Below are 16,150 nucleotides of genomic sequence, written 5' to 3'. Positions count from 1 at the left end.
CACACCCAGGACTGAACCTCACACAGGAGCAGCAGCAGGTGAGTGTCTGAGCTGAGCTGACAAACAATGCAGGCAGAGCAGAGAGGGGGAAAACCTTCCAAAAGACCATCTGACAGTGGCACAGAGTCAGAATCTGGATAAAAATCAGTTGCTGACATGGATACCAGAGCAGACAGGGTCTGCAGGTGGCACTGAGCCTGAAGGAGCAGACACAGCTTCCAAACCCAAGAGCTGTATGTGAAGGGCCCTGCCTTAGCCAGAGGGCCAGACACCCCTATGATCCTCTGTAACTCCTGAAGGAGCAGGCAGAGCACCTTCCAATCCTCCCAGCCAAGTCAGCCATCCTCCTCCCCATCTGCTCACACCCTGCTGCTCCAGGGGTTCAGCTGGCCCTGCACAGCCCATTACGATCCCATTAACACGGCCACTTCTCGGGACCCTCCAGGGCCCCGGTGCCAGCAATGAACCCAAGAAGCAGCTGCTGTGACTGGGAGCAGGGAGGGAGGGGCAGGGACAGCGACTGACACTCGGATCGACGCCCTGCTCAGGGGTGCTGCCAGCGGCACAGGCAGAAGCCGCTGCCGACTGTCTGCAGTCTTTATCTGACAAAACACACACTGGCCCACTCACAGCAAGGTGCTGCTGTCTACGGACTCTCCTCATCGGGCGTGATTTGTGCCGGAGCAGCCCCTTTCCCTATGAATCAGCTCTTCGATTGGAAAAGACACCTGCTATAATTCCGGCCCTTGGGCTGCTGCCACCGCGGAAATTGCCGTATGGATTGGGTGCTGCATGAGAGCACCCGGGGCACGGCAGGGACAGCAGGCCAGCCAGGAGAGGGGCATGCACCGAGTGCAGGGTGGGGAAGACCCACTGGCCCGCTGGGAAGCAGGTCCTGGAGGCACTGCAGGGCAGTCGGGGCACAGCAGAGCACAGAGCTCATCTCCTGCCCTGCAGGACGCCCGGCACCGTGGCTGAGACTCCTGGAGCAGAGGAGCACCAGCCTGGGCAGAGGTGCCTGGGGAGCATCAGCCCCTGGGTGCAGGGAGGCTGCTGAGGGCTGCCTATGGACTACCAAGGATGAGCTAGGGAAAAAAAAAAATTATTGTTATGCTAATCGTTTGCACAAAGGTAACGAGATCTCATTTGGTGCTGCTCCCCCCGCCTTGCTGCAGCATAGCAGGGAGATATAAATAATGTTAATGGTACCATCTCAGCAAGAGACCAGGACTAACTCCTAGCTAGCCCAGCTAAGGGTAAGCCTTGGACACCTGGATCCAGTGGTGATAAAGTCACAGGACCAATAGGACAGACCAAAGTGCTGTGAGAGAGCAAGGCTCTGGCCACAGCCCAGGAGAGTCTCCTTTGCTGGCACTGGCACATCAGTCAGGTCACCAGCCTGGGCATGGGGTCAGATTCTGGCGTGGAGGATCCCTGAGCACACAGCCCTGCACCTCAGCCCATCTCTGACCCAGGTCTGATGGAACACAGTGCCTGGGAGCTCTCCCAGCTGCCCTTTCAGCACTGTGAAAATGCAGGGGTAGCACCAGCTCCAAACCTCTCTAGAAATGCAGCAGGAGGCTGGCAACTCCCTTCTGTTTACAGCCAGCTCCAGCTCCTGTTAGGGACCTGCCATGCTGTATTTTTAGAAACAGTCTCTAGAAACCAAGGGGAAATACACATGCAAGTGGCAGAGAGGCAGGCACCAACCTTAGCTCAGCTGAGCTGGCTCAGGCAGCGTGGCACCACCGAGCCCCCACCTCCAGGGACAGGAAGGAGAAATATTGCCACTGCCAAACCCACCGAGTCACAATAAAGCAGCCAGTACTTAAATCTATGAGCAGCATGATAGACAGCTCTGCTCTGAGAAACCTCGGCTCAGGAAGGGGCTGAGGGTTTGCTCTGTGATCCAAAACTTGATGCAAGGGAGCAACAAAAATCCCAACTACAAACACTATTTTAAACATCATGAAACTACATTTTCTCTTCCGAACAGGGTGACATGAGCCCTTCCTGCAGGAGGGAGATCTGCAGAAATTTCACATCTGCACCTGTGACACTGCTCACCACGGCTGGAGAGCCAGAGCCCAGCCTGGCACGGACCAGCTGCCTTGGGCACCCGAAATGGCTCTGCTGCCCTCCCCACTGCCCCCTAGCTGTGCCCAGGCTCTCCAGAACCACGGACAACTGTCTGCTGAGTGTTTGCACTCCTGTTACTTGCAAACTTCTGTGTTCCCCTCTGAGATACTCCAAAAAGAGCGGGGCTGCTGCCATGCCAACTGCAGTCCCTTTGACCACAGAAGCAAAGAAAATTTTGCCCGGATCTGGGAAAACGTATCCTGGAAGATGTAACCGAAGTAACCTCCTACGAAACAGTGTAATTTCTCTTGGTTGTTCTTTTACAGTCAGCTGACCCACAGCAGCTGCTTCAGGATGTGCCTTGGCGCAGATCGGTTTGCATCGGCACAGCCCGGGCAGGCCTGGCCCCGCAGCCCTCGCGTCTCTTCCTCCACAGCAGCTTCCTGCCAAGTCCATTTCTGGGGTGACAACGCTGAGGAGCACGGCTGCCCACACTGGAATGGGAGCAGACGTTAATCCACAGCTTTCCTGCACAGACAACTCCACACTTGGTTTCCTGCCCAGTCCCCGCAAAGCTGCACCTTCTGCCGCGGTCACGCCGCTCCAAAGGCTGTGCCGAGTGTCCTGTGATGCCCCAGCCAAACCATTTGCTATCACTGCCATCTTGTTGCACAAACTGACATTTTCTCTGCAGGTTTCCTCTGCCACCCTCTCCCTGATCACACAGTGACATTATCCCATGTCACATCACATCACCGTGTGTGACAGGCAGGAGACAGCCCCTCTGTCCGCCTGAGGAACGAGTCACTGGACAAGGCAGGAAACAACATGAGCTGAGTGAGCAGGGACCCATCAAGGCTGCCCTAAAGGAAAGTTTAGAAACACAATATACTCTGGTGGGAGCTTAACATCACTAGGAATAATAAAACAATTAAGTCTCTCAGATTCCCTCTCCAAATAGGCTCTTGGCAGCCTCAAAGACAGAACTAATAAATCCTTCTCATAACTCAATCTCAAACAGTGCTAGGAGAGCAGGAGGGATTTTGATGTCCCTGCCCTCTCCCACACTCACAGGGCCCTGTGAGCATCTGCCTTCCCCTTCTCCAGCAGCTGCCCTGCTGCAGCAGTGCCCAGGCACACCAGCTCCAGGCCCGTGGGCACGCTGCTGCCAGGGCTGCCCAAAGGGAACAGACCCCCTTCAGCCCCAGGTGGTGCAGCTGGTAGAAGAAACATCCTGTTTTTCCCTTTTGCCTCTTCCTTCTCCTGAGTTCTCTGGGTGCCAGCCCACAGCAACACTGCTGCTCCTGCACTGTTTGCTGAGCCCCGTGGAGGTTCGATGCTCTTGTACACACAGACCCCACCCCCTGGCCAAATCGGCATCTGCGCTGCTTGTGCTGAGAGCGGCATCCCTGCGGGGCTGGAAGAGGCTTCCTCTATCCTCAGGCAGTCCTCAAATCCTAACATTTTGCTTTTGATTGTTACAATTTTCAGATCTTCTATCACCCATTACATGCTCTTAATGAGACCTGCAGAGAGTTCAGACATCTGCTTGCCGAGCCCTTGAGCCCTGGAGTCAGTAGCTCCATGTGTCACTCCACATTACCTAGCACTCCTTCCAGGTTGCTGGGCTGGGATGCTTTCTACCATTCCTTCCAACACAATTAGCATTTCTTGGAGAACACAATTTCAGGCTTTAATTGACTTTGATCCTTCTGTAATCAATTTTCTCAGACCAGAAAGGCCCAGCAAAAGGCGAGTTAGGAGACAGAGGATGGCAAATGCCTTTGGAATGGCACCAGTTGGACCCGAGCGTGGTCAGCTTCTCTAATTCCATCTCTTCCTTTAGTCATTCCATTTGCTGGGCATCTTCCTTCTGGATCGTGACTGCTGTTACCACAGGTGACATTTGTTCTTTGTCTGATGAATTGGGAAGTGTGTGAGCAGTCCCTCGGGCAGAGCAAAAGCATGGAAAGAAAGATACCAGTAGAGAGATACCAGTAGGACAATGGCACTGCTTCGGAGGAGCCTCAGAAGAGCCCTGGCAGTGCTCAGCATCCCCTATGGCCCTACCCTGCACGTCTGTGCTCCCACATGCACGACAGGGCTCTGGACTCAAACCTTTACCTGCCTGTTGCTTGCTCTGCTTCCCCAGCTGTGCTCGGGGTCAGTTCTGCCCAGCAAGGTGCCTGCCCGAGCAGATCCCACAGCAGGGACACCCAGAGGGAGCCCCAACACTGTTCTGGCAGCTCACAGCCCCCCACACTCCCCCTGAGCAGCCCCACCACGGCCTCTCCTACCCTGCCCAACCAACTGCTACAGGAGCACTCCCAAGGGGGTGCTGAGGACAAGTCACCTCTGGAGGTGGCTTTCTGCTGCCGAGGGGAGTAGGTGCAATAGAAAAGAGAGGATTTAAGCAAGAGCTTAGCAAATCCATCTGTGCTGACATCCATCAGTGTCACTCCTTGGCTGCAAAAGCAATATTTATAAATCACGTTTCAAAACTGGCTACAAATTTGTACAAAGAAACAGATGGGCCGGTGGTAGCAGTTTGTCACCACTGATATTTATGTGGGGGAGTAGAGACAAGTGCAAGAGGGGTGAATGCACGAGAGGGAAGCAACGGAGGAACACAAGGGAGGATGCAGCAAGGGGACCTGCGAGAGCAGGGGCAAAGGCGAGCGTACTCAAGGGCACTTGAAGAATTGAAGGAGGGGGCAGAAATCAAAGGGAGGGAGATGGCACCGAGACACACGCCTGCTAGAAATGAGGGGTGTCTCCATCTGCACAGGCAGCCACCTCCGCTTGCCGTGGAAGACAGCACTGCTCAGCAATCAGGAGGGTCTGCAAACACTCTGGGAACAACCCTGCAGCAACAACATTTGTTTTCCCAAGAGCAGGAGGCGGAGGTGATGCCAGCTTTTACTCATTTTATGCAGTGTTACACCACACGCAGAGCGCGAGGGATCGTTTAGCACAAAGGATTGCCCCGTGCCACGAGAGCCTCGTCCCACTCAAGAGAGCAGCAGCTCCAGAGGAGATGGTGGCACACAAGCCCCTGTCCTGCACCTACTACAATGCCAGCTCTTGGGTCACTGCTGGTGGACCCCAGAGGCCCAAACAGGGTGTGACTCCTACATAGGGCTGGGAAACCAAGCAGCCCCTGCTAAACCCCAGCCACCCCTGGCCACGTGTCCTGCCAGACCAGCAGCACAGCAGTGGTGGCTCTGGGATGGCCATAGCAGAGCACAGCTCTGGGCTGGGCAGGGATGGACACCCGGGTGCAGCTCAGTGCACTCAAGCACATTTTCATAAGGTCCTTCAGAGAAAGTGAGGGAAGTTAATCGCTGGGTGTGGGGTAAAATCTTGCTGAGGATTAAAGCCTTCTTACATGATAAGAAGCAAAGGTCTTGTAAACATCTGCCCCCCGAGCACAGGGGGAGGGGCTCAGGTCAGGGACAGCCGAGCTTCTCAGGACACAAAACAATACCCAGCCCTTCTACCATCATATCTGAAGCTTTTCCATTTTGACTATCCCTAATAACGCAGAACCGAACTGAGCAAGCAGGATCTTACGTCAGCAGAAGGCTCCTCTGATAAACCTGGAACAAACTAAACCAGACTTTTGACAGATGAAGCTGCAAAAGCAGAGACAGAAAATGGTTTTAAAAGAAAACCCAACCAAAACCAAAGAGGAATTTCAATGTGATCTGCTAGCTTCCATCAGGGCTGGCCTCCGTGACAAGTGCGTGCACATCTGGCTGGAGAAGGTCCCAGTATCTGCAGGGCTCCCTACTCTACCTACTGCTGCAATCAGCACCTAAATTCACCCTAAATACCAGTCAAAAATAGCCTGATAACTACTCTTCTGGATTGTTATTGTCTGCACAAATGCCACTGAGCCCAGGGACAGAGAACCCCAGAGGAACAGACATGCCTGGCTGCATGTCCCAAAGGACAGGATGAGGCTCAGGAAATGCAGAGGAACTGCATCCTGGAGCTGTCATCTTACAGGGAATCAGGCTGTGAAGATGCATCCCAGAGAACCCACCACGGCCACGGGCTGGCTGTGGTATGACCCCACTGCCTGTTTGTCAGGGGCATGGGGCTGCCCACCCACACGGCAGCCCCAGGATGACCCATGCTCCAGGATTTACCTTGTAGAGGGATAAATCATAATGCTCAAAACGTGAGAGTGTTCATCTATAAATCCACATCATCTCCTCGCCTGCAGGCAGGTTGGAGATTCCACGAGAAAAAAGGGATCGAGAGCCCTGAAAACACCAAAGGCTTAACCAGACAGCACGAGAGGAGCTTTGGAGCTGCCTGCAGCAGGGAATAAAGCTGGCAGAGCCTCCTTGAGGAAATCCAAGCTGCTCGCTGACCAGTCCCACATTTCAGGTCGGCAAGAAGCCCTGTGGCATGCCCAAAGCACCTGGAGTTCCACCGGGCACAGACAAACCCTAAGCCCACGGCCCATCCCCCTCCCCACAGCCAGAGGTGCCGCTCAGCCCAAGGGCTGATGGGCCAGGGGCGCAGCAGGACTTACCCTGGATATCCAGCAACGAAAAGTGGTGGTTGTTGGTGGCTTCAGGCGCCAGCGTGAAGTAGAAATGATGGCCGCTCTGAGGCTCATCCCGGTCCACAACACTTATTGTCTGGATCAGCTGTGGGGAGAAGGCAGAGGTGAGCACCAGGGTTGCCTCTGCAGCCTCTCCCAGGGCCCTGCACGCAGGGTCCAGCCAGTGGGATGAGCCTCTGCCCCTGCGGATGGGCTCAGCTGTGGGACTTTGGCAGAGTGATCCCCAGCGTGGCAGGGGCTGCACGGGAAGAGTCTCAGGCAGAAGGGGATGGACTGACAGGCTGGCACTGGTCCAGAGCACTGCCTGCAGCACAAGACTGGGGTTGGGGGACACTCGCTACCTGGCCTGGCTTGGCATCCTCACACACAGCGGCTTCATACGGGGTGGCGAGCTCAGGTGGATTGTCATTGACATCCAGGATACGGATACGGAGAGAGGCCCTTGACACCTGTGAGTGATTATCTGGAACAGGAAGAGAAGCAGAGCTTCAGCACAAACTGCTGACTGCTGTCAGTGAGCAACACCCCCCATCCCCGTCTGGCAGCTGTGTGGCTGCAGCCAGCACCAAGGGTCACTCAGCACTGAGGGTCACTCAGCACTGAGGGTCACTCAGCACTGAGGGTCACACAGCACCACATCTCTGCCTGTGGCACAGACCATCTCCAGGACAGCAGCACCTGCAGAGCATCACTCAGCCTCACTGCTCCCTGTAAAGAATCCCAACTGCTGGGCTGTGTGCCAAGGACTCACGAGACATCACTGCTGGCCTGATCTACCCCTGGAAGTGCTGAACAGCCTGGAGCAAGTCCTGGCCATAAGGGTCAGTCACCACTGGTGAGGATCTGTGCTGCAGCCAAACAGCAGAGAGAGGGGACAAGAAGGTTTGGATGGGAGAACATCACCCCCTGACCTGGATCCTAACCCTGGGGGCTGGCAGCAACATCCGAGAGCTGAGTGAACAGAGCTGGCAAGCGAAACAGCTGAGATCACCTGAGGGCACAGGGTGGTGGTGAGATCTGTCCCTCCACCTCCTCTACACCCAGGTGACCTGGTGGTGACTGTGCCCTGTTGAGGACAGGGCTCCTGCCCAGGGATACAGGCCTCTCATGCTGAGACTGTTTTTTGTACTGTCATCAGCAGCTTCAACTTGAACGCAGCACCATCATCCAGCTGACATGAGGGGAGTCACACAGTAAGACTGAGGGCTCACAGCCCACTCCCCTCCTCCCTTGGGGTGCACAGAGCTGCTGGCTGGGACAGGTTCAGTTCACAGGTGGGACAGGGACAGCATTTACACCTCCACTCACTGCAGCGTCACAACCCTGTGCACAACTTCCAAGGGACACTGAGACTGTGCCACAGGATTATAAATCACTCTGGAGGGACTGATGCTTGCTGAAGCACCTCATACATGTCCAGAAATGAGAACTCCCTCTTACTCCACCTCCTTTGTTTTACCCAGAGGTTGCACCTGTGACAGAACTAATGCCTCTCTCCATGCCCGGGCAGCAGTTCTGCTGCCTGTTTGTCTATAACATTAATACTGTCCCCTGCAGATCAGGTGGGGGAGGACCCAGGGGAGAGGAGATTTAGCACTGCTCCATAATTAGCTGGGAATCTAAGCCCCCTCCCCAGAGCTGCCTTCACCCCGTTCTCATGTTATCACTCCCTCTCACCCAGACCAGCTGCTCTGGTGATTAGATGGTTGTTTTTGGGGGAGGGAGGCAGAAGTCGTGACTAAAAGCCTGGAACTATGTGTTATTTTAAAAGGCATGTTGGTGCAGTGAAATAAACTGCAGTTGCTTTCAGGGAGAGAGAAAGGAGGAGCAGCAGGGCGAGAAGGGAGCCTGGGGAGGTGGAGGGGTGCACGGCTGGTGCCCACAAATGAGCAGGAGGAAAAAGGGTCCAATTCCTGCAAGGAGGAGGACAACAGCATCTCATCACCCCCTCCTCAGCCCACAAGAAGGTGGATAACCACCCTTGCTGCTCAGCTCTGGAGCAAGCTGGCACTACCAAAACATGAGGAAAGGTAGAAAGAGAAGGGAGGAAGAAGAGCCTGAAGGGAGGAAGAGACCAAGATCCTACCTTTTCACCTTCCTAACTGTAGCCCAGAGGAGCAGTGGTTCCTCCCTCAGTGCCCCACAGCATCTGAGCCAGCTGGGAGCAGGAGCCAATCCCAGTGCTGCCAAACACTCCTCAGGACCCGTTGGGTGTCACGAAGGCTCCGCAGGGCCAGGTCTGGGCACCCAGGAGAGCCTGAGCGCGGCAGCTTTGCTTCGAGACCACCTCCCCACGCCCCTCAGGAGGGATGTGATCAGCATGTTTAGAGCCAAGAAGAACCACAGGTCCGTGCTCTTCCACAGCTCCAGCTCCAGCTGCCGGGAGCGCTTTGTGCCGCGCATGTGGGCAGAGTCACCCACGGCCTCAGCACAGAGCTGAGCACCTGCCCCCACCCTGCCTGGGCACAGCCTTACCTCCCCTGGGCACAGCACAGCGACCTTTCTTAATGCACCCTGTCATACAAAAGCTCTCCTTTCGGCCCTTCCAAAACTGCTGAAGCCTGAGGCTCACGCTCACTCCTGGGTCAGTGACGGGGTTAAAATTTGACGTGTCAAGGTTAAAAACGCAACTACTGCACCCTTGTCTACCTTTCCAGCGAGGCCCACATCCACTGCTTTTTATTTTGGCTGTACAGTGTATATTTAAAGGTTCCCCAAATGCTTTATCAATCTCCTTCTTCCTCTGAGCCACTACCCGGATTCATGGGTGGGAGATATGAAAAATGGTTGGATGTATTTGATAAAAGTTATCTTCAAAACATCTGAAATATGTTTTCTGTAACTGCGCAGCACAAACTGAATTTATGACAGCAAGAAGTGCGATCAAGATTGTTGGAGTACATCTGTGATGAAAGGCAACAAAGCCCTTGGCTAATGCAGGCTTCAAGTCTGCGAGGCCAGAAACTCTGACCTGCGCTTTCTCTGCCCGTGTGCTCGCACCCAGCACGTGCTCCAGAACACAAGCAAAGGCTCAGCAAGCAGGTCCTAGTGCCAGGAGGGGCAGCACAGGGGGTGGGTGAAGCTATCTGCATGGGTGGCACGGCAACCTGCCCTCGCAGGGCTCTGCCAAGCAGCACCTGCCCCACGGCCAGGGCGAGGGTGGCACGTGCAGGCTGAGGGCAAACTGGAAATTTAAAAAGCCGTCTTCCATTGCAGCGTTTCTCCTCGGTATTCCAGCTCAGCTGACTGACATGCAAATTAGTTTAATTATTTCTTCTTCTAAAATAAATTATATTTTGCAGTGGCTGCAATATGTTGTGTCAGGCAAAATTACATTCAATATTTTTAAACTAATTGATGTCAGCCTTGAGAAAACCTGATTGACAGCAGAGAGGAAACGAGGCTGCTACCTAAACGCTTTCCTAAATTAAAATTAAACATGCCGTTTTTCTGCATTTCCTTCAGGAGTTGGTATGCTATTAATCTGAAAAGACTGAGGAAAGAGACATGGAAAATACACAGAGCAAGAGGGAGATGCTGGAAGCACAGTCGTGCAGTAGGGGAGATCCAGGCTGGTGACTGGCAGCTGCCTCTGCCAACATGGGAAGAATTATTTCAGAGCCACTGGAGCTGCAGTGGGTGGGGGACGGAATCCTGCCCAGCGCTTCCACGCTGCTGCATCTGCACTTGCTGCAACTCAACTACCAGCATGGTTCAGGGCATGGAACTGAGTGCCAGCTGGAACCCTCATGCCCAGGTGCCACACAGCAAAGCAGGCAGCACTTGGACTGGACAGGCAGTGCTGGGACAGGACAGGCAGTGCTGGGACTCTGGAGCAGGAGATGGTGACAGTCCTGCTGCACGGCAACACTCGGGCTCAACACTCAAATGCTTCAGCCACATCTCGAAGTATTTTTCTCAATTTAATTAATCATGGAAGTGATCCAAACAGGGTGACATTCTCATCTTGAACGTTCAGACACAAAATGCCAACTTGCCCTCTCCCTGAGCTGAGGGCGACTGAGTGCTGACAGGACCAACACTGGGCAGTCCTGGGCAACTGCTCACCAACACCAGAGCTCTGCAGCAGCTGCTCACAGGGATGGGAGGGGACCAGGGATGCTCAGCCACCCCTGTCATGGCAGGAAAGGAGGGCTCAGTGGTTACTGTGCTGGGATCCAGCTACTACCCCTCCAAACCCACACACAAACTCACAGTAAAGCACTTTGCATTTTTACCCCCAAACCTTTCCCGTGGAGCTCCAAATCCAGCCATTGCCAAGGCACACGTGCCATTTGCCCTCCTGCCTGCACAGAGCCGTGCAGGGCATCACACCCCAAAGGGCATCAGCAGCTTCCCTGGGGCAGCCAAGCTCCCAGACACTGCTGGGTACAGCGGACGACCTGCTCTCCTGTGTCAACACCAAATCGCTGCAATACCCTGAATTCAAATTTTTTACATTAGTAAGGAAAGCCAGAAGAGGCAGGAGCAGAATTTATTCCTCGCTACCTCCGCAAATTGGGAAAACAAAATGCAGAACAGAAGACTGGGATGGGCCGCTCTGCTCTCCAGCCCCGATGCCACGGCTGTGGAGCACAGGGTGGGTTTGTAGCTGTTGGTGCAGGTCCTGCCTGCAAAGCAGAGCTCTGATGGCAAGGACAGAGCAGGGGCATGCCAGGGGTATGGCTCCTCTGACAGGTGGCTGCATCAGAGGCTGGAGCTGAGAACGTGGCTCCCAGCTGAGGGGATACAAAGTGGAAGCAGCAGTTAAGCCAAGTAACACATAAATGGCTCTCACCTCTCCTGAGTCCTGCCCAAACTCAGCAGCATGAGAGTCATTAAATCGCATCCAAACACAATGCTCTGATTAAAGCCAGTCTCCAGCAGGAAGATTTATCATCTCAATTACCAGCAGTGGACACAGCAGTCAAGGCCTCATCATTTTACATGAGCAAAGAGGAAAACAGGAAGAGAATCACTAATATTAGCCCAAGGAAGGTAAACAGCTTGCGAGCAAGATGAAGATTTATCTGTGGAAATGCTTGGCCTGGTCCCAGGCCAGATTAGCTGAACAGCCCCCATGTTTCCTGCCAGCTGCCACGCTGCGAGGCCAAACACTCCAGTGGTCCCTGGCTGGCTGAGGCAGCTCATGCTGGGGGTGCCTGGTTGGGGGGCAGAGCTGCCCCCACTCCTCCCGCAGCAGCAGCAGCCCAACTGGCTCACGAGCACAGCCAGGCACCTTCTGCAGCTTTTCTTACTGCTCTCAGAGGCAAATGCACTCTGTGATGTCTGCAGGTGGGACATGTGCCCCTGCACACGGTCTCTGCTGCAGGACAGGGCTCTCCAGGGTCGGGGCACAGCTCCTGCATGGAGGAGGTGCTGCCAGAGGGCCGTCTGTCCTTCAGCCACCAGCAGTCAAACCCTGCTCAGGACAGCCCTGCCAGCAGACTGGGAGGGTAGCTCGAGGCGGCCACAGGGATGCAACATCTTGTGCCTGGCACTGCGGGAATCAAGTGAGCCTGGCACTGTGGGAATCGGGTTCCCACCATCCCCAATGAGCTGGGGCACCAGGCACGAGTCTGGGCAGCAGGACACCCAGTTGGCTCGTTCCATTCCTCCTGCCAAGTTTACATCTCACTGAGGAAAGGGAATATTTCACCACTTGCCTCTGCTGTGGCTGGTAAGGTCCAGCCTGGTGCAGCAGACCCTGCATGCCCATGGTGAGCACCCCGACACTTGTTTGCCAGGAACTGCACTGCTGGCTGTGCTGATGCCAGCGTGGAGACTCCCAGCCCCCCTGCATTCCACGTTCCCACTGCTGTGGCTGACCCCACTTCACCAGGCACAGCCTGACAGCTGCTGCACAGCCCCGCTCCGAAACCCCTCCATCACTCAGAAGGCTGTACCTTTACAACTGCCCTTTCCGCCAGAGGATTCAGACATAAATTGTATTTTAAATTCAATATCAGTCATTAATATTTCATGATTACAAAACGTTAAGGATAATGTCACTGGGAGGGATGTCTGGGCAGTTAAAACGGATGAGTCAGAGCTCACCACGGGAGAAGTCAGAGCACTGAAGAGTCTCCCTGGTTTTTGAAGCGATCCAGCCTGACAGGCTTCCCTGCCAGAGGGGAGCCACAGCATTTACTGACTTGTTCTGAAATCCTAGCCACTGCGTGTAAATATTGTCCTTCTGATTCTTGTCACCTCACGTTTCCTCTGGACGCTGAGTTGTGCTGCAATGCCGCCATCCCCCCTTCCCAGGAGAGCCTCCCCGTGGAGCCCCCAGGACAAGCCATGGATCAGCATTGGGCTGCCCTCCCTCTGACATGGCCAGGCAGTGCCAACACACCCACCCATCTCCAGGCCACGACAGTGCCACAGTCAGAGAGTGCAGGGTGACCCCGGTCAGCCAGCACAGAGTGTCAGCACAGTGACACACGGCAGAGCCAGAGACATCCCCCCAGGCAGCGGGGTCTGTCCAGGGCCACTGACCCTCCTCTCCCTGGGCCACGGGGCCTGTGCTGTTGCCTGCAGGAGTGGGTGGCAAGATCTGACCTCTGGGATCCAAGTCAGGCCCTGACTCAGCTCCTTGAACGTGAACAGCACCTTCAGTGCTCAAGAACAAGCAAAGAACCAAGAACCAGAACTTCTGAGAATCTCCTGGAGTGAAGCCTGGGTAAGGCTGCTACCCACAGACAGGCAGGTCTTGGCACACACCAGCAGGCATCAGGACGTGCCCAGTACCCACTGTGGGGTGGGAGGCAGAGCACAGCAGAGCCCAGACTGCCCTGGTGACTTGCACATCCAAAATATGGAAAACTTGGTAAGAATATGGCAATGACTTTCTGTTTCCCAGCATGATGCCTGGGACACTCTGTCCCCACAGTCCCCTCCCACTGCTGCAGTGCTGGGACCTCCCATCCACTCCTTCTGTGCCAAGCCTGCACTACCCCAAGGGCACAGGAGGCATCCAGAGCTACAACCCCAGGGGCAGGTACAGACTGTGAATCCCAGGCACTGTGAGCCCCAGCAGAGTGAGTGCTGACACCACTCAGTGTCACAGGGCTCCAGCTGGTGGGGCATCCACAGGCAGTATATGACTTGTTTTGGGGGATGCAGGTGATGTGAGCAGCTCCCCCCTGGGAGCCCCCAGTGCCACTCAGCAGGTGTGACTGCAGGGAACGAGCTGCACAGGGATGACTGGCAGAGACGGCGCACAGATAACACAAATTTGATTAGTGTTCATCAAATATACTATTCGACCATGCTCCCTTATTAATGCTCGAGTCTGGAAGAGTATTTTTAGGTTGTCTAGGGAGATGTCAGACTCAGTGCTGCTGCATTTATGTTTTTTACTTCAGTGTTGATTAACGCTCGCGCCTTGGCCACCCCTGCGGTGACAGCACCCGTACTTCTGCCTCTCCACACAGCACTCCTCCACCTCACCTGCTTCCATCGCCAGGACAGTGATGTTGTGCCACCCTGCCGTCTCCCGGTCCAGGACCTTTCCTGTCACAATAGCACCTGTTTTGGCATCGATGTCAAAGATCCTCTCGGTGTCCGTGCTGCGGTCGATGGCGTACCTGTGACCAGGCAAAAGGGGAGACCGTGAGCAGCTGGGTGTGCCAAGCCCACCCTGGCCATCAGCCCCAGAAGTACTGGAATATAACACAACAGGCCCTCCTTCACCTCTCTCACCGTCCTGTGATGCAGGATGGTACATGAAGGGCATGTTTCTACCAGGCTGGAAGCCCAGAGCTCTCAAGTCAAATGAAAACGTGGCTTTCGGTGCATGAAGTGGAACTATGCACAGACTGTGGACAAGGGGAAAAACCTGCTCTGATGGGAACCTTATGCTCTGGATAGACAGAGCGATACAGAAATCGTGGGCTGTAACTTCACTCATGGCTTTGGGAAGCTCCAGAGCTGCGGGTTAAGGAAAAGCACAAACCCAAAATGAAGCCAAGCGCCCCTGCTCGAGGAGTGCACCTCACCTACTGCCCTCTCTGCTGATCCTGCCACCACATCCACCCCAGTGAGAGACCTGGAGTGCAGCACAGCAGCACGTGTGAGCCAGTCCCGTGAACACCCTGAACTGCAGCAAGAGCAGGCACAAGGGATGAGATCTCCTCTGCACCCACACCGAACCTGTGCAACTGGTGCAGCGATCCTGGCAGCAGAGAGGTGGGCAGCAGTCAGCATCCCCCCATCAACACAGCACATCATGCCAGCAGCCCCGAGATTTGCCCTATTTTGAGCTTCCCACTCCCACAAGGAACAGGCTGAAGAGCTCCACCCCAACTGCTCAGCAGAGACTTCTCACAGGCAGCTCTGACTCTTCTCCTTCAGCTGCTCCAGTGCTGCCTCAAACAACCCCCTCCCTGAGGGGTGGAGCCCAGATGCTCCCTGTGCCACCTCTGGAGATTCCCACCTCTCCCTGAGGGCAACCCCACAGCTCACAAGGAGTCACACACCAGCTTCAGTCCCATGCCCTCACCACAAACCCACACCTGTCCAAGTGGCATGTCCTGCACTTGCAACCATTACACACAGAATTAAGCAAACCAACATTAAATCAGGGCACAATGAGATGTGAGTTCCTGGGGGAAGGGGCTGGAAGGGAAGTCCAATCCAGCTGAGGCCCTTGAGCACAGCCATAGCACAAATAACACACACCACCACTGCAATCAGAATTAGAAATCCAGAAGGCCTGCAAATCACAAACAATACAGCATAATGTTATTGTGTACAGCATCTTTCACACACACTGAATCCCAGAGTGCTTCATAGAATTAAATAATACAAGACAGCAAAGAGTACAAAGGATAAATTACCAAAAGGAGGGCTGTGAATAAATTAAAGCCTTCAGTCACATGTTCAGCCACAGAAGAAGATAAATGTAGGGACAAAGCAAACTGGAAAGCTGATGAGGTAGGACAGTTCTGAGAAGCCCCACTGGACAGGAGCAGAGCAGGACAGGCTCCATCCAGGCCAGCAGCAGGTTCAGGATGGGAGAAGTGCTCTGCATGCTGCAGGGCAGCTTTCCCAAGGGCTTGTGTGTGACAACCAGAGTCCAGCTGTGGTCTGTGGGTCCATCATCCACGTGGCTCACAGCTGAGGAACACCAGCTCACCTTCTGCATGCAAGGATGACCACTGATGGCCCTGTGCTGTTCTGCAGGTGGGAGTGCTTCCTGCAAAGCCCCTGTCCATCCACACAGCTCTGTCTCTGATGGAGGCACACACAATGGTGTTTCTATGCTGTTTAATGTGTTATACAGTTTCTTGTTACATTCCCTAGCCCTCTCTCTTTCAGACAGATGGAGGAACGAGAGAGAAAATACAACAGCACTTGCTTGTAGCTAAAGAAAGACATTCAGAAGTCACTATCTAAACTGCATTTGCACACAGCCACATTCTAGCACATTCTGCACCCATGTGGCCTCCTCCCCCCTGGCATTTCGAGGAGATGGACATCTGTCACACA

General features: G+C 54.5%; 1 protein-coding gene across 3 annotated transcripts in view; it reads right to left on the bottom strand.

Moving 5' to 3' along the window:
- The window catches only part of CDH22 (cadherin 22), a 74,000-nt gene that overhangs the window by 4,415 nt on the left and 53,435 nt on the right, over positions 1-16,150 (bottom strand). For all 3 annotated transcript variants that reach the window (XM_050313812.1, XM_050313813.1, XM_050313814.1), the window contains exons 8-10: positions 14,111-14,247; positions 7,000-7,121; positions 6,626-6,743 (exon numbers count right to left, since the gene is read on the bottom strand). In XM_050313812.1, coding sequence (XP_050169769.1) covers positions 6,626-6,743; positions 7,000-7,121; positions 14,111-14,247 — 377 coding nt within the window. The remainder of the gene's footprint in view (positions 1-6,625; positions 6,744-6,999; positions 7,122-14,110; positions 14,248-16,150) is intronic.

This window comes from Myiozetetes cayanensis, unplaced genomic scaffold, assembly GCF_022539395.1.
Source record: "Myiozetetes cayanensis isolate MyiCay16 unplaced genomic scaffold, myiCay2020 scf19, whole genome shotgun sequence".
Taxonomy (NCBI): Eukaryota; Metazoa; Chordata; class Aves; order Passeriformes; family Tyrannidae; genus Myiozetetes; species Myiozetetes cayanensis.
Note: the sequence above shows the minus strand (reverse complement) of the source record. Positions and strands in the feature narration are given on the sequence as shown.